Genomic DNA, 18031 nt, shown 5'->3' on the forward strand with positions numbered 1-18031 from the left:
CGGAGAGACAGACAGAAAGAGAGAGTGAGGCAGCTAGTAGAGAACACAAGAGCTTTAGAGAGAGAGAGAGAGAGAGAGAGAGAGAGACATTCTGTGAGAAAATTCACACTGACAGTGAACACACACACAGAGTTAGATTCAGATATGCTTCAGTAATCGTCATTTTGTGATCACATACTAATGCAGCAAATTACATTCACATAGACGGCAGAATGTGTGTGTGTCCACGTTCACTCACCAATATTCTTCACTATGTTTAAACTGTGGCTAAAGTTCTCCTGTGCCGTGTCTCCGCTTGTCACCATCCTAATCAACAATAAAAAAGTTGTTATTGAGTGTAGAAACACACACACACACACACACACACACACACTGCACCTCTTACCTGTTTGTGTTGTGTGCGCTGACCATGTGGTGTGTGCGAGTGTGTGTGTATGTATCATCATCCTGCATGCTGCAGGCTCGGCTCGTGTGTGTGCTCAGCTCCTCCATCTCTCCTCTGAGCCGCCAATCTCCTGTCTCTAACGGTGACCAGAGGGAAGCTCCTCCTTCTCTGGTGCTCCCGTTGCCTGGCAACGCTGCTCCATAATGTGGAGGCGATGGAGGGCTGAATAAAAAATAAACACAAATACACAATGATTATGCAAGCTGACCTTCATTTCAAATGTGTGTGTGTGTGTGTGTGTGTGTGTGGGGGGGGGGGGGTCTTGGAGGGTGGGGGTGGTGGGGTGTGAGGTTTATGTGTGGGTGTAATACTCTCTGCTTCCATCAGGGGGCAGCATCTGTCTTTTCCTGTCTCTCTACCTGTCTGCTGCTTTCTGTTTTCTCACCGTTGTGTGTGTAGTGGTGGAGATCTGATTGCAGCTCTGCTCCTGCTGGAGTCACGTGGTGCTCTGAGTGAGTGGGTGGGGCCTATGAAAAAATAAGTGGGTTAGTGCTGAAACAGGAAGTGATACAGCTACATGTAAAATAATAAAAATGTAATGATGTAGATCTGATGGAATAAGGGTCTGGGTACATAGAGATGTAGGAGACTCGGTCAAGGGGACATGGACAAGGGGACTTGGACAAGGGGACTTGGACAAGGGGACTCAGTCAAGGGGACTCGGACAAGGGAACTTGGACAAGGGGACTAAGTAAAGGGGACTCGGACAAGGGAACTTGGACAAGGGGACTCAGTCAAGGGGACTCGGACAAGGGAACTTGGACAAGGGGACTAAGTAAAGGGGACTCAGACAAGTGGACAGGTTGCTTGGGGATTGGACAGTTGGAGACATGGAGAAAAGGACTGAATGCAGGAGATGCTTGGCTCCTCTGAGTTCTCTCAGGCTTTAACAGTGATATGTTGTGTAACGTCCTGCAGGTGGGTGTGATTATGTAAGAAAGAGAGACTAAGAGACAGACAGAGAGAGTGAGACAGTGAGAAAAGGAGAGGTATTTAGATAGAGAAAGAGAAAGTGAGAGAAAGATATTTATAGACAGATGAAAAGAGAAACTAGAACATAAAGATACACAGCAATTAACTCCCTCAAAACAAACATTTTATCTAGAACCACACAGAGTTCTTCATTTGTGCTTCCTGGGGAATCCTTAAAGGTTCCGTGTAGAACCCAGGCTTCACACAGACATGCCTCAAAAAACTAGGAGCACTGGGGGTCTGGGAAATGGTGGTCAGGGAACTGGGGGTCTGGGAGATTACAGACGCTCATGAATTTACCTTCTGCAGCATTTTGTTTATGAGAAAGTTCAAAATACACTGAAGGTCATTCTGAAGATTTTTATTACTGATTAACTCTTTTATCATTTTATGGATGATATAACAAGGAAGTAAACTCACACTCCCCTATAGACTGCTGATGTGTGTGTGTGTATGTGCGTTCCATTGACTTTGGACTTGAATCTGAAATCAGCTAAAAAGTCTCATAAAACACGTGGCACAACACACACACACACACACACACAGGACAGGACACAACTGAATGTGTGTGATTTACTTGAGATGGTGTGGTGTTTCTTCACCTCCACCTTGGCTGGTATTTTATTAGGACACACACATACACACACACACACAAGTTATAGATATTGTGGATATTGTGCTGCTTTCAGTAGACACCATTTTAATGCTCCTGCAGTTTGTGTGAAAGTCACACGAGCACGAGTGTGTGGACTGTTTACCTGAGTAGTAATGTACTGTGACTGATTTATTCTGTGTGTGTGTGTGTGTGTGTGTGTTGTGGTGAGTGGCTGCTGAACCTGCAATAGAGCCTCGATGCTAAGAGAGAAATGACTGTGAAATTGACCATAACCATACAGACAACAGAAATGTGCCTTTATTAGTGTGATTGTGTAAGCAATCGCACTCGTTATCGTCACTCTTTATTATAATTATTATTCCGGTTCCTGGACTCGCTACTAGTCCTAAACAGTAATAGCTAAAAACATGGTTCCAATGCTAAAATGTTGATTATGTTCTGCTTAAGTGTGCTATTACTAAGTGTGCTATGCTGATAAGTATTGCAGTTTATTTTATATTAATTTTAAATGCATTTTTTACGGACTTCACTTCCTGGTTTCCGCACGGACATTTAAGGAGAGTGTGCACAGTTCGTTTTTTCTCTGACGTTATCAGGAGATGTCGTAAACAAACATGTAAAACGTTACTAGTCCTAAACGGTAATAGCTAGAAACATGGTTCCAATGCTACAATGTTGCCCATGTTGTGCTTAAGTGTGCTATTACTTTTCATGCTGATAAGTATTGTAGTTTATTTTATATTAATTTGTAAATGCATTTTTCACGGACTTCACTTCCTGGTTTCCGTACAGTTTGGTCTTTCTCGGGGATTTTCAGTAGCTGCCGTAAACATGCCGTAAAGGTGCAGGCAAAGCGGTGTTGGTAAATACTACTACTCATACTACATTAAACCTTAGCTATGCTTCACTTCCTGGGTTTCATATGGATATTTAAGCGCAGTGCACACGCTAGTTCGTTTAGACTTCATATTTTAACTGTGACTTTAGTTTGTATTTATTATTTGAGAATGTCTTGCAATAGCTTAAGCATGTATAGCTTTTATATTTGTAATGGAGTGTAGCGCTAAGTGCTGTGATGTAAACCTCATCTTAATCTTGCTGGAAATGGCTTTCCTTGCTTATGGTACTTTGTTAGCGTGTCCGCCTGCCATGCTGGAGACCCGGGTTCGAGACCTGCTCGGAGTTGTATTTATGTATTATTTCAGAATTTCTTGCAACATATCGCTTAAACGGTAATAGCTAGAAACATGCTTCCAACGCTAAAATGCTGCTTAGGTGTGCTATTAGTTTTCATGCTGATAAGTATTATAGTTTATTTTATATGGATTTAAAACTTTTTAAACTGTGACTTTAGCTTGTATATACTATTTGACAATGTATTGCAATAGTTTAAGCAACATTTTGCTTTGCTTTTTGCAATCACACGCATTTTCTTCTGGAAATGCAAAATTCTAGTTGTGTTTATTCCACTACAGTTTTGTTTGTTACTCTAAACCTGATGCAGTAAAATAAATAAAATAAACCAAATCATTCTCCTGAAAACCTGCTGCCTGTGTCCTCATTCCCCTCATGTGGCAGGACTGACACAAATCAATTCTGTCCTGAATGTGTGTAATGCACAAACACCTTAGTGTTAGAAGATAAGAGAGTTACAGAAATCTCACTAATGAGAACAACTTCCTTCCCACTTCTGTTTTCAGTGATACATAAAAACTGGTTGTGAAAGGTGTTAAATATCTGACATTACTAATAACACATGCAGAAACTAATTGAAGAGATAAGACACACACACACACACACACACACACCACCCAAAGACAAAACAATTAAACCTGTTTATCTGGTTTGGACTGTTTTGAGTTTTATAGAGGGGAAACAGTATGACGTGCCTATGTTTGTGTGTGTGTGTGTGTGTGTGTGTGAGAGAGAGAGAGAGAGAGAGAGAGAGAGACTTTTCTCTTCAATGAAAAAGATCCAGAGTACTTTAAATTGAATATTATGTGCTTTTATAGTCAAAGTGCTGCAGAAACTAAACGTAAGACACCGGTGTGTTGTTGAGGAACGATCAGTTAGAATATTAATCAGCTAATTCTTAATAAATAGATATAAATTTGCTCTTCATATATTCCACTCTCTGTCTATTCATTACATATTCATAAAAGTGAGTGAACATAACAAGTGCGTTATTATAGTGATTGTAAAAACTGTACTGCACAGTCAATAATAATATAACATAATAATAATAATAATAATAATAATAATAATAATAATAATAATAATAATAAACGTTCTTACTATCTTGTTCATGGGCATGGCCTTGGGCGTGTCTTTTCTTCCTCATGGAACGGTAAAAACGAGAATTCCGTCTAATTGGCACTCGTGTGTTCAACTGCTCTTCATCATCTTCATCTTCATCATCACAGTGTTGGGGATGGGGGGCTGCAGGGGGGGTTTTGGGACTGAGGACATGACCCTTCTGACCCCACTTGCCCCGGAACAGGGCTGCAATTGCCATGGCACTGCCCTCTAACCCTGAGGGCATCAGTGGCTCTGAGATCTGAATGGCTGAAACTCCATCTGAAACACACACATATATCTGAGTATGAGTTTTACACACACACACACAGAAAGAGAGAAAACATTTATACACTCATACATACAGAGAACAAACCCTAAACTCTCTCTCTCTCTCTCTCTCTCTCTGTACCCAGTACATCCATGCTATACACACTATACACATCACACACACTACACACAGTCTATACAGAAACAAAGGATATAAAACTTTTACAAGCTCCTGCAGTTTTTTGTGAAGTATGGGATTTATGTGAAAACAGCAACCAACAACATCCAAGTAAATTAAAATGTTTTAGGAAAAAAAGAAAGTAAAATAATGTTAAAAAACACAGAACATCCCCAAAGGACAAGAAGAAAACCTGCCAGGGAAGCCGCTGAGAGACCTACAGGAGCATCAAAGGAACTTTATCTGGAAAGTCCTGCTGACTCCCTGCATGTAAAACCATCTCTCGTATACTTCACATCTCTGAGCGACGAGGCAGAGGTCGAGACAGAAACACTTTCACACAATAAAAAAATCCAAACCTGCCTAAATTATCCCAAACCATGTGGCAAAAGACAGTATGTGGTAGAACTTTCTGGCCATAGTTCAAAAAGATGTTTGATGTAAAACCAAGAATGCTCTTTTTATCACTGAAAGAAACACACAGGCATGGTGAAGCATCATGTTCTGGTTCTCTGAGGGACTGAGGCTCTAGTTACAGCTCCAAATATCTGTTGATTTTGGCACAGAATCTTCACCTTCCACTTTCCAGTGTGAGAATGGCCCGAAGCACAAATCCAAGTCAATGACTTCAGAAGAGGAAGATCAACATTTTGGAATAGCCCAGTCCAAGCCAAGACTGTGTACAGGATATCCCCTTACAAACTGGGAGATCTAGAGCATTTTCCAAGGAATAGTGTAATAAAATTGGCAAATAACAATGTGCTAAATTGGATTCAAAAACACTGAATGTAATTAGTACAAGCATTAAAGTATTAAAGTTTTAGTTACAGGTTTTGAACGCCGGCAGCCAGGTTATTGTTAAGGTTATTATAAGTTTTTCCATTTCCATTTTTCTAAAATATTTGTTTTGTTTGTTTTTTACCTGAATTGTGTTGATTGCTACAACATATTACAGATGGAAAACATCTGACGTGATTTATCTTACCTTTAATTTTTTACATTGAATTTTTTTAATTTTTTTACAAAGATTACATACACCATAATGTTTACACTACACACCTCGGGCCTCATTTATTAAGCTGGATACAAATGGATTTATTTTTTAATTTTCAAGAAAATCCTATAACTGACTGCACATTGAACAGAGTTTATAAAATGCGTGTATTGCTGCACATTTCTATATACAGTTATACTGCAGAGTTTAAATGGCTGATATTTACCAGAACATGCCTAATTCTCTCTCTCTCTCTGTCTCTCTCTGTCTCTCTGTCTCTCTCTCTCTCTCTCGCTTCAGATAAGCCTCCATCATGTTACCTCTAGGTTGGATTATTGTAATGTCTTACTGTCTGGATGTTCCAGTAGGAGCAGAAACAAGCTCCAGTTAGTCCAGAACGCAGCAGCTAGAGTCCTAACTAGAACCAGAAGATATGAACACATCACTTCTATCTTATCCACACTACACTGGCTCCCAGTCAGATTTCACACTGATTAGTCCCAGAGTCTTGTTTCTTTTGGTCTCTGTGAACTTGGAAAAAAAACTGCACACTACTGCTCAAAATCTTTCACTATTCAAGATTTACAGCAGCTCTGTTGTGTAGTGACCACCACTGACCACCATGCAAGACCAGATCTCAACATTTATTTAAACCTGACGAGTAGCAGACTTGCTGTACAGCACCATACAGACCGGCTCTCTGGGTTCTGTTAAAATTAGCAGCAGAGTGTGTGTTGTGTTTGCAGTGGAATAACCAGAATTAAATTGCAGTGAATGAGGAAATATGAAAAAAAATCACAGTTGTATTCCTGATCTGTAGAGTTTATTTGTTAAGTGTTAAAAATGAGCATTTAGTACTCACTTATTTTATTAATATTATAAATGATGAAATATTTTTAATGCCACAGTAGTGAGGCGAAATAAGTCCTGTTTGTTATTCTTCACCTTGATCAGCTGTTACATGCTCAGAGCAATAGAACTTTTATAAAGGTTTGTGGGTCTCACTGAATGTGTGTGGAGGACACACTTGGTGATTTACAGGTGATTAGCGTTGATCAACATTAACACACGTACAGAGAAAATCAACCTTTCTGAAACTTTCGTAAAATTGGATATTTTCAATCTGGTTTGTCATTCATAAACAACTGTAATAAAAGATAGGTATATGAGGCCAATTGTACATACAGTATGCTATACACACTACACACACACACTATACACACTACACACACACTACACACACTATACACCCTACACACACACACTATACACCCTACGCACACACTACACACACTATACACCCTACACACACACACACTATACACCCTACGCACACACTACACACACTATACACCCTACACACACACACTATACACCCTACACACACACTATACACCCTACGCACACACTACACACACTATACACCCTACACACACACTACACACACTATACACCCTACACACACACACACTATACACCCTACGCACACACTACACACACTATACACCCTACACACACACACTATACACCCTACACACACACTATACACCCTACGCACACACTACACACACTATACACCCTACACACACACTACACACACTATACACCCTACACACACACACACTATACACCCTACACACACACTACACACACTATACACCCTACACACACACTACACACACTATACACCCTACACACACACACACTATACACCCTACACACACACTACACACACTATACACCCTACACACACACTACACTCACTATACACATTGTATATATACAAAACACACTACACATATACACAAACCATATACTCTATACACACTATATGCTACACACACACACACACACACAATCTCTCTGTCTTTCTCTCACTCTGTCTGCTATTAGTTACCTGTTGTGTATGTGTGTGTAAGTGTGTCAGACAGCCACACTTTGACAGTCCTCACTCGTCTTTTTCTCGGTCTGTGTTTGTGTCAGTGTTGTCCGAATCTGTCTGCTCTCCTGCCCGAGTCATGAGTCAGTAAATCTGTTCTTCCTGTCTCACTCTGTCAGTCTCACCTCCTCCTCCTCCTCCACCCTTTCCAATGTCTCTCTCTCTCTCTCTCTCTCTCTCTCTCACTCTCAGCCAAACCCTGTAAAATTCCAAGCCTCTCCCAATATGTGTGTGTGTGTGTTTGTGTTTGTGTCTCACCTGAGACCCATAGAAAGAACAGGTGTGTCAGATTCTTTCACTTGTTTTCTCTATTCTTTCTTAAAAACTGACATCTCATGCCGCAGGCTGTTCATATGAAGTGTGTGTATAAATGTGTGTGTGTGTGTGTTGTATAATTACTCTGTGTGTATCTTATACTCTGCACTCCCCCTCACTCCCTGGTCACCTGATAGAGTTCAAACTCTTTCACTGCATGAGCATATAGCACATCCTCTAACAACTGCCCCCCCCACCACACACACACACACACACACACTTATAATTCTTTGTAGTGTTCCTTGGTGTGAAAGCATGTATTGCTGTGATTGTGTGTACAAGAACAAGAGAAGTGTGATGATGATAAATATTTAAAATAATAATAAATAAATAAATAAATAAATAAATAAATAAATAAATAAATAAATAAATAATAAAAAAAATTAATAATAATAATAATAATTATTATTATTATAGAGAACAGAGCACAGGAAGATGCAGAGTCAGTGAGCACAAAGATCAGCCATGTTTACTGTAACAAGCTGCTGTAGAACTGGACACACTCCTGTGGACAGGTCAAATGAAAGCAAAAAAAATATCTGATGCATTAGTGTTGATTGCAGAGGCAGGTTAAAGAGAATTACTGTACTCTACATGTTTATGTCGTATGATTTATTATTCCTGCTGCTCTGACAGTGTGTGAATGTGAGCGCAGCCATCTTCATGTCCTGTCATGCCACGTGACCATCACTGCTACCCTTCAGAATGTGACTAGGAGTTTGGAGAGATGTGAAGCTGCACAAACCCAGATACTCTTGAGCTCCAGTTGTATAATTACTGTCAGTTTGAAGCTGAAACACTGCCACCTGGTGGCCAGAGCTACTTAAACACATATATTACCTGTGACCACTTTAAAGTTGGATGATCTGCTCAACAACTCACCAAATAAACAATTTTAAAAAATAAATTTTCACCACCAATTGATATAATTCTTTTGGCATGTTTTATGATTATTTAAAATGCTAAAATACAACAATGTGACTGATTTTCTTTTTTATTAGTACGTAGTCCATAGAATAAAACTAGCCATGGGGGTCACAGTCCAGTGACTTCTGTGCCGGTCCCAAGCCCAGATAAATAGAGAGGGTTGTGTCAGGAAGTAAAAAAAAAGAGCATCCGGCGTAAAACATTGCCAAATTTAATCATGCGAATTGTCAGTACTCTTAATTTCATACCAGTCATCAGTCGAGGCCTGGGTTAACAACGACCGCCATCGGCACCGTTGACCTAGGGAGAGTGCGTAGACAGAGAGAGAAGAGGAAAGGTAAGAGTGTAGGACTGAGAATAGGAACTCTGAATGTTGGTACTATGACAGGGAAAGGTAGAGAGCTGGCTGATATGATGGAGAGAAGGAAGGTGGATATACTGTGTGTACAGGAGACCAGGGGGAAGGGGAGCAAGGCTCCTAGTATAGGAGCAGGATTCAAGCTGTTTTATTATGGGGTGGATAGTAAGAGAAATGGGGTAGATGTGGTCCTGAAGGAGGAGTTTGTGAGGAATGTTCTGGAGGTGATGAGAGTGTCAGACAGGGTGATGAGTCTGAAGTTAGAGGTTGAAGGGGTGATGTTGAATGTTGTTAGTGGTTTTGCCCCACAGGTAGGTTGTGAGTTAGAGGAGAAAGAGAGATTCTGGAGTGAATTAGATGAGGTGATAGAGAGTATTCCCACGGGGGAGAGAGTGGTGATAGGAGCAGATTTTAATGGACATGTTGGTGAGGGGAACACAGGTGATGAGGAGGTGATGGGCAAGTTTGGAGTTAAGGAAAGGACCTTGAAGGACAGATGGTAGTGGACTTTGCTAAGAGGATGGACATGGCTGTGGTTAACACTTATTTTCAGAAGAGGGAGGAGCATAGAGTGACTTACAAGAGTGGAGGTAGGAGCACACAGGTAGACCACATCCTATGTAGAAGAGGCAATCTGAAAGAGATTAGTGACTGTAAAGTGGTAGTGGGAGAGAGTGTAGCCAGACAGCATAGGATGGTGGTGTGTAGGATGAATCTGATGGTCTGTAAGCAGAGGTCAAAGATAGAGATGGAGAAGAAAACCAAGTGGTGGAAGCTGAAAAAGGAGGAATGTTGTGAGGAATTTAGATAGAAGTTGAGGCAGGCTCTGAGTGGTCAGAAGTGACCAGGGAGACAGGAAGAAAGGTGCTGGGTGTGTCATCTGGAAGGAGGAAAGAAGATAAGGAGACTGGGTGGTGGAATGAGGAAGTTCAGGATAGTATTCAGAGGAAGAGGTTAGCCAAGAAGAAGTGGGACATGGACAGGACTGAAGAGAATAGACAGGAATACAAGGAGTTACAGCACAGAGTGAAGAGGGAGGGGTCTAAGGCCAAGCAGAAGGCGTATGATGAGTTGTACACTAGGTTAGACACTAGAGATGGACAGAAGGACTTGTACAGGTTAGCTAGGCAGAGGGATCGAGGTGGGAAGGATGTGCAGCAAGTTATTAAGGATAGAGATGGAAAGGTGCTCACAAGTGAGGAGAGTGTACAGAGGAGATGGAAGGAGAACTTTGAAGAGCTGATGAATGAGGAAAATGAAAGGGAAGAAAGAGTAGAAGGGCTCTGTGCAAAAGAATAGTGTTGACAGTGAGTGCAAATATTAAAGTTAACATGTTAACAGGATCAAGTGTAAAGTGTAATGCAAACAGGACAATTTTTTGTGTGCGTGTGTGTGTGTGTGTGTCCAGCACAGTATAGTTCTCTGTTGAGAGCAGTTCTCAGTTGTATGTGTGTCTGTGTCCAGCACAGTTCAGTTCTCATTGGGAACACAGTTCTCAGTTTTTGTATCCATTTTGCAGTTGTATCCATCTTATATTCAGTAGGTATAATAGGACCCACTCATAATGGAGGTCACACTCTGGATCATATTCTAACATTCGGCTTAAATATAGAAAACATAGTCACTCTTCCACAGTCGGAAGCTATCTCAGATCACTATCTTGTCTCATTTAAAATGCGTCTTAGACACGAGATGCGCAATTTGCCACGTTACCGCATCAAGCATACATTTACGTCTGCTACTGCAGAGAGACCAATACCAATAGTCTCCCAGAATTATCACGGATGATTGGTTCGCATCTGACCCCACAGAACTTGACCAGGCGACTTATTACCTGGAGTCAATGTTTCGCAACACCCTAGTCACTGTAGCTCCACTTAAAAGGAAAACAATTAAAGAAAAGAAACTAGCACCCTGGTACAACAACGTTACTGGCTTCTGATCAGGGTTGTGTCTCCATACTGGTGTTACTTGATCTTAGTACTCCTGGCTCAGGTCTTATCTGACTGACCGTTATCAGTTTGTAGATCTAGATGGTGACTTCTCCATGCATACCGAGGTTATGTTTGATGTTCCACAAGGTACTGTTTTAGGCCCACTGCTTTTCTCCCTATATATGCTATCCCTTGGTGCAATTATTCATAAACATGGTATTAGCTTCCACTGTTATGCCGATGAAACACAGCTATATGTTTAAACTAAGTCAGATGAGAGACACTACCTTATTAAGATAGAAGAATGTGTAAAGAACATTTGACATTGGATGGTCACTAACTTCCTCCTGCTTAACTCTGACAAGACAGAGGTACTAGTACTAGGACCACAGGCAGTTAGAAGTGAGCTTTCTGATTACAGAGTAACGGTGGATGGTCTTTCGGTTTCATGTTGTCCAGCAGTAAAAGATCTTGGTGTGATTATTGACTCTGGTCTTTCATTTGAAGCTCATGTAGATAATATCACTCGGGTAGCCTGCTTTTGTCTCAGAAATATCGCTAAGATAAGAAATATGATGTCACTTCATGATGCAGAGAAACTAGTTCATGCTTTTGTTACCTCTAGGTTGGATTATTGTAATGTCTTACTGTCTGGATGTTCCAGTAGGAGCAGAAACAAGCTCCAGTTAGTCCAGAATGCAGCAGCTAGAGTCCTAACTAGAACCAGAAGATATGAACACATCACTCCTATTTTATCCACACTACATTGGCTCCCAGTCAGATTTTGCATTGATTATAAAATACTGTTACTGACCTATAAAGCACTAAATGGTCTCGCGCCGCAGTACCTGAGCGATCTTTTAGTCTTTTATGATAAGCCACGCCTACTTCGATCAAAGGGTGCTGGTTATTTGGTAGTACCTCAAGTAGCAAAGGCTACAGCAGGGGGCGGAGCTTTCTCTTTCAAAGCCCCACAGTTATGGAACAGCCGATGAGGTCGGCTGCTGTCATGACTGCTCCGACCAAACCTTGCTTGTTTTTGTTTATTTTTTGTATTTTTTCACACACACACTGGTTTCTTTTTGTAAGATGGCCATCACTATGTACGACAGGGCCACTCTTATTTCTATTGGTGCACAATGCACTCACCTTTCGCCGTTTTTGAACCCCATCTTGGCTGAGCGAGATCCTGAGGAAGAACAAAGGACGCGACCCGTACCGGCATCCACGAGGAAAACAAGCCGCCGTCAGGAACAGGCTGAGGGCACGCGCACACCGCGCTCCCTTACCTAGTATCCTGTTAGCCAACATCCAGTCATTGGAAAACAAGCTCGACGACCTCAGGGCAAGGGTCAAGTTCCAGAGGGACATTCGGGACTGCAACCTTCTCTGCTTCACCGAGACATGGCTGAACCCAGCGGTACCGGACCACACCATCCAGCAGGCCGAGTTCTTCTCGGTTTACTGCATGGACAGAACACTGGACTCGGGGAAATCAAGGGGAGGTGGAGTGTGTCTGATGGTGAACAACCACTGGTGCGACAACAAGAGAATTGTTCCCCTCTCACGCTCCTGCACACCGAATCTTGAACTTCTGACCATCAAATTTAACTGTGCCAACCTCAAACGCGCACTGCCGAATTTCCATCAGCTGCCCCACCAGGGGCGAAAGGACACTAGACCACTGCTACAGACCATTTAAAAACAGCTACAAGGCACAATCATGACCACTGTTTGGGAAATCGGACCATGCCACCATCTTCCTCATGCCTGTACACAAACAGAGGCTGAAACAGGATGCCCCGGTGCAGAGGGAAGTCGCACGCTGGACGGACCAATCGGTGGCTGCTCTGCAGGACGCACTTGATGACGCAGACTGGGACATGTTCCGGCGCAGCTCTGATGAGGTCAGCATGTTTATGGAAGCGGTTGTGGGTTTTATAGGGAAACTAACGGATGATACGGTACAGAAAACCATCATCAGGATGTTTCCCAACCAGAAGCCGTGGGTGGATAAGACCGTCCGCGACGCCCTGAGATCCCGCTCCGCTGCCTACAACGTGGGGCTCGTCACCGGGAACATGGACGACTACAAGGCTGCATCTTACAGCGTGCGCAGAATGGTGAAGGAAGCAAAGCGGCGCTACGGGAGGAAACTAGAGTTGCAGTTCCAACATGGTGGCTCTAGAAGCCTGTGGCAGGGACTTAGAACCATCACGGACTATAAAACACCACCCTCCAGAATGGGGAATGCGGACGCTTCTCTGGCAGATAAGCTAAACACTTTTTATGTTCGCTTCAAGGCTGCAGCTAATCATGCTAGAAGTGCTAGTGGCACAAACAGTATGCATGCTGAGAGAGCCGGTGAGGTTAATGCGTTCACCATCTCGGAGCATGACGTGAGGAGGGCATTCAGGAGAGTGTACACGAGGAAGACAGCAGGACCAGATGGCATCACAGGTCGGGTTCTGAAAGTGTGCGCTGACCAGCTAGCACCAGTGTTCACTGAGATATTCAACCTCTCCCTGAAACAGTCTACAGTCCCCTCATGCTTCAAACAGTCCACCATTGTTCCTGTCCCGAAGAAACCACAGCCCACCTGCCTCAACAACTACCACCCTGTAGCCCTGACATCAGTAGTGATGAAGTGCTTTGAAAGACTGGTCAGAGACTTCATCACTGCATCACTACCAGACACACTGGATCCGCTACAGTTTGCGTACAGGCAAAACTGAGGACGCCATTTCACACCTCCTTCACACAACAACAAGCCACCTGGACTGCAGAAAAGGGAATTATGTAAAAATGCTGTTTGTGGACTACAGTTCAGCGTTCAACACCATAATTCCTTCCACGCTCACCTCGAAGTTGGAGGTCCTAGGTCTCAGCACACCCCTGTGCCAGTGGATTTCCAACTTCCTGACAGACAGACCACAAGTCGTACGGATGGGCAAACACACCTCATCCTCTATCACCCTCAGCACTGGAGCTGTACTCACTGTACACTTATGACTGTGTGGCCACTTCCAACTCCACCACCATCATTAAGTTTACTGATGACACTGTTGTGTTGGGCCTGATCTCAAACAACGACGAGACGGCCTACTTACAGGAGATTAAAACCCTGGAGAGCTGGTGCCAGGTGAACAACCCTACTCCTGAACATCAGCAAGACTAAGGAGTTAATAGTGGACTTCAGTACAAAGCAGGAGCGGTCATACCAACCGACCACGATCAGTGGAACCCCAGTGGAGAGAGTGGACAGCTTCCAGTACCTAGATGTTCACATCACACAGGACTTGACTTGGTCCTGTCTTACCAACACCCTGGTGAAGAAGGCCCGGCAGCGTCTATACCACCTGAGATGGTTTAGGGACTTTAAACTTCCCTCTCAGGTGCTAAAGACTTTTTACACCTGCACCACTGAGAGCGTCCTGACAGGTAGCATCACTTCCTGGTTCGGGAACAGCACCATGCAGGACAGGTAAGCCCTCCAGAGAGTGGTGCGTTCAGCTGAACATACCATCCACACCGAGCTCCCTGACCTGCAGGACATCTACAGCAAGTGGTGCCGGTTCAGGGCCAGGAAGATTGTGAAGGCGCTTCCGCTCCATGAAGGCAAACACAGAGAGAATGAGGAGGAGCTTCTTCCCGCAGGCCATTTGGAGTCTGGAACACCTAGAACTTGATACAGATACGGGGACTCTCTCTGCTTTTTTTCATCACTTTTCATCACTTTGCACAACCTCGCACATTTGCACAAACTGACACTTTGACACTGGACTGGCACCAAGTCACTTTATACAATTATTCCAGCACATGGACACTTTAATGATAAACACTGGATCACCTCAATATATGCCATATACACAAACATCCCTTCATGTTCATGTCTGCATTTATGTATATATATATATATATATATATATACTTGCACCTATAGTTTCATATTTTTATTTTTTATTTATATTATATTTTTATTTACACCTATATTTTCATATTTTTATTTTATTTTTATTCATCTATATTGTATTTTTATTTTACTTTATTTTCTATTTTCTATTTTTATACTTTTAAGATACTCTAGTTTTATTTTTATCTTTATTTTTTATGGATCTCTTTCTCATATACATTTTTTTATAAATGTTTACATACTGGACAGTCGTGAAAAAACATTTCACTGCATGTCGTACTGTGTATGTAAATGTATGTGACAAATAAAATTTGAATTTGAATTTGATTTGAATTTGCCTTCCAATTAGTGTTCGGGATTCAGACACAGTCTCAATGTTTAAGTCTAGGCTGAAGACACTTTTGTTTAGTCACTCAGGTCATTGACTGTGAAGTGGTTGGACGCTTTATGTCCCGGGAAGCCTTCATGTCTGTCACCTTCTGGATCTCCCTTTTAGTTATGATGTCATAACTAGTCTTGCCGGAGTCCCTGCCTGCACTTTACACATAATCTACATTGTCTTTAAACATCACATGATTAGAAGCATACTTAATATCTGTCTCTTTCTCTCTCTGTCTTTCTCTGTCGAGCTATACACCCCACTCCTGAGCTCTCAGTGTTCTGAGTTTCCAGTATGACCACTGCCTCTACCCCTGGTCAGAGTCTCCTTGCTTGGTGGTGGTCACTGATGCTGTGGATAGATCTATGTGGACAGCCTGTGACCCAGGATACAGCCATGGACAGAGCCACTTGGGACTTTCACACCATCACAGATCTTCCATTTCATCTGTCAGCTTGTGACAACAAGGAATTAGTGTCTATAATGACCTCAGAAACTACACTGACCTCATAGTTCCTCATGGATCATTGATTTCTTTTATAGAAAGGACATTAATCAGTTACAGTTACATTATTTACTGTTTAGTGTCACCCAAATGAGGATGGGTTCCCTTCTGAGCCTGGTTCCTATCAAGGTTTCTTCCTCATATCATCTCAGGGAGTTTTTCCTTGCCACCGTCACCTCAGGCTTACTTATTAGGGATAAAATAAAATAAGGATAAAATAGTTTAATAATTTAATTTAATAATTTATTTTTATTTATAGTTATTTATTTATTTGTTTGTTTGTTTATTTATTTATTCCCCTCTCCTTTCTGTGTTTATCTTCTTTTTTAAAGCTGCTTTGAGACAATGTCCATTGTAAAAGGTGCTATAAAAAATAAATTGAACTGAATTGAAAATTGAAGTCAGGAGTAGCAGAGAAGTATGTCAGAGTGGTGCAGGACATGTATGAGAGGAGCAGGACAGTGGTGAGGTGTGCTGTAGGTCAGTACACCTGTACTGTAGTGTACTGTACTGTAGTGCTGTAGGAGTTCAGAGTGGAGGTGGGACTGCATCAGGGATCGGCTCTGAGCCCCTTCCTGTTTGCTATGGTGATGGACCAGTTGTCAGAGGAGGTCAGACAGGAGTCTCCTTGGACAATGATGATTGCAGATGACATTGTGATCTGTAGTGAGAGCAGGGAGCAGGTGGAGGAAAACATGGAGAGGTGGAGGTTTGTGCTGGAGAGAAGAGGAATGAAAGTCAGTGGTAGTAAGACTGAGTACATGTGTGTGAATGACAGGGAGGGAAGTGGAACAGTAAGATTACAGGGTGAAGAGGTGAAGAAGGTACAGGAGTTGAAGTACTTGGGGTCAACAGTCCAGAGTAATGGAGAGTGTGGGAAAGAGGTAAAGAAGCGAGTGCAGGCAGGTTGGAATGGGTGGAGAAAGGTGTCAGGAGTTCTGTGTGATAGAAAAATATCATCGAGAATCAAGGGGAAGGTGATACAGGACAGTGGTGAGACCGGCCATGCTGTATGGTTTAGAGACAGTATCACTGAGACAGAGACAGGAGTCAGAGCTGGAGGTAGCAGAGCTGAAGATGTTGAGGTTCTCTTTGGGAGTGAGACGGTTGGACAGGATTAGGAACGAGGACATCAGAGGGACAGCTCATGTTGGACGTTTGGGGGACAAAGTTAGGGAGGACAGATTAAGATGGTTTGGACATGTCCAGAGGAGGGAGAGTGAGTATATTGGTAGGAGAATGTTGGACATGGAGCTGCCAGGCAGGAGGAAAAGAGGAAGGACAAAGAGGAGGAATATGGATGTAATAAATGAGGAGATGAAGCTAGTGGGTGTAAGTGTTGAGGATGGAGAAGATAGGGATAGGTGGAGAGAGATGATTCACTGTGGAGACACCTGAAGGGTAAAGCCCAAAGAAGAAGAAGAAGAAGTACATAGAATAAAAACACTGGTAAGAGCCAGACTTCATTTTTATTGTGTAAATATATCGTTAGAGTGTTTCTGTTTATTAGTTGTTTAATGTAAATATTTCCTTGGTTTATATTTGTTTTATAATGTACATGTTCTTAATGACATCATTTTTTGTAGCTAAAGGGATAGCCATGCTGGGGGCACGTGTATAAGATGTAGAATAGCCATGCCGAAGCCACGTGGTAAAGACACAAACTAGTCATGCTGGGGCCACGTGAACAAGAATATAAGATGTAGACAAGCCGTGGGAATAAAGCTTTTGACCGTCTACCATCTTTGGTGTAAAGTCTTCGGTGTAGCATTTCATTGTTGACCATTTAGAGTTTACCGTTATTGTAAGTTGGTGTACAAGTAGAGCATGTGGATAAGTTGTTAAGAAGACGCCATTGCTCAAGAAAGGATTTTGCTGCAAGAGAAATGGACAAAGTGTACCTCTTTATTGACTTGGAAGAATAAACTATGGTAACCGAAATTATGCTCTCTGTGTCGTGAGTGCTACTAAAGCAGACAACTAAGACACAT

At 42.3% G+C, this 18031-nt stretch overlaps 1 protein-coding gene across 1 annotated transcript in view; it reads right to left on the minus strand.

Annotated features, from left to right (window-relative positions):
* ngef (neuronal guanine nucleotide exchange factor) overlaps positions 1-7826 on the minus strand; it is a 40044-nt gene extending 32218 nt beyond the window's left edge. The window contains exons 1-5 of the mRNA XM_058418325.1: positions 7668-7826; positions 4329-4610; positions 831-912; positions 386-607; positions 239-306 (exon numbers count right to left, since the gene is read on the minus strand). Of these exons, the coding sequence (XP_058274308.1) occupies positions 239-306; positions 386-607; positions 831-912; positions 4329-4575 (619 nt within the window). The 5' untranslated portion in view covers positions 4576-4610; positions 7668-7826. The remainder of the gene's footprint in view (positions 1-238; positions 307-385; positions 608-830; positions 913-4328; positions 4611-7667) is intronic.
* Positions 7827-18031: the final 10205 nt, after the last annotated feature.

Source organism: Hemibagrus wyckioides, linkage group LG20 (genome assembly GCF_019097595.1).
Source record: "Hemibagrus wyckioides isolate EC202008001 linkage group LG20, SWU_Hwy_1.0, whole genome shotgun sequence".
In the NCBI taxonomy this organism is placed as follows: Eukaryota; Metazoa; Chordata; class Actinopteri; order Siluriformes; family Bagridae; genus Hemibagrus; species Hemibagrus wyckioides.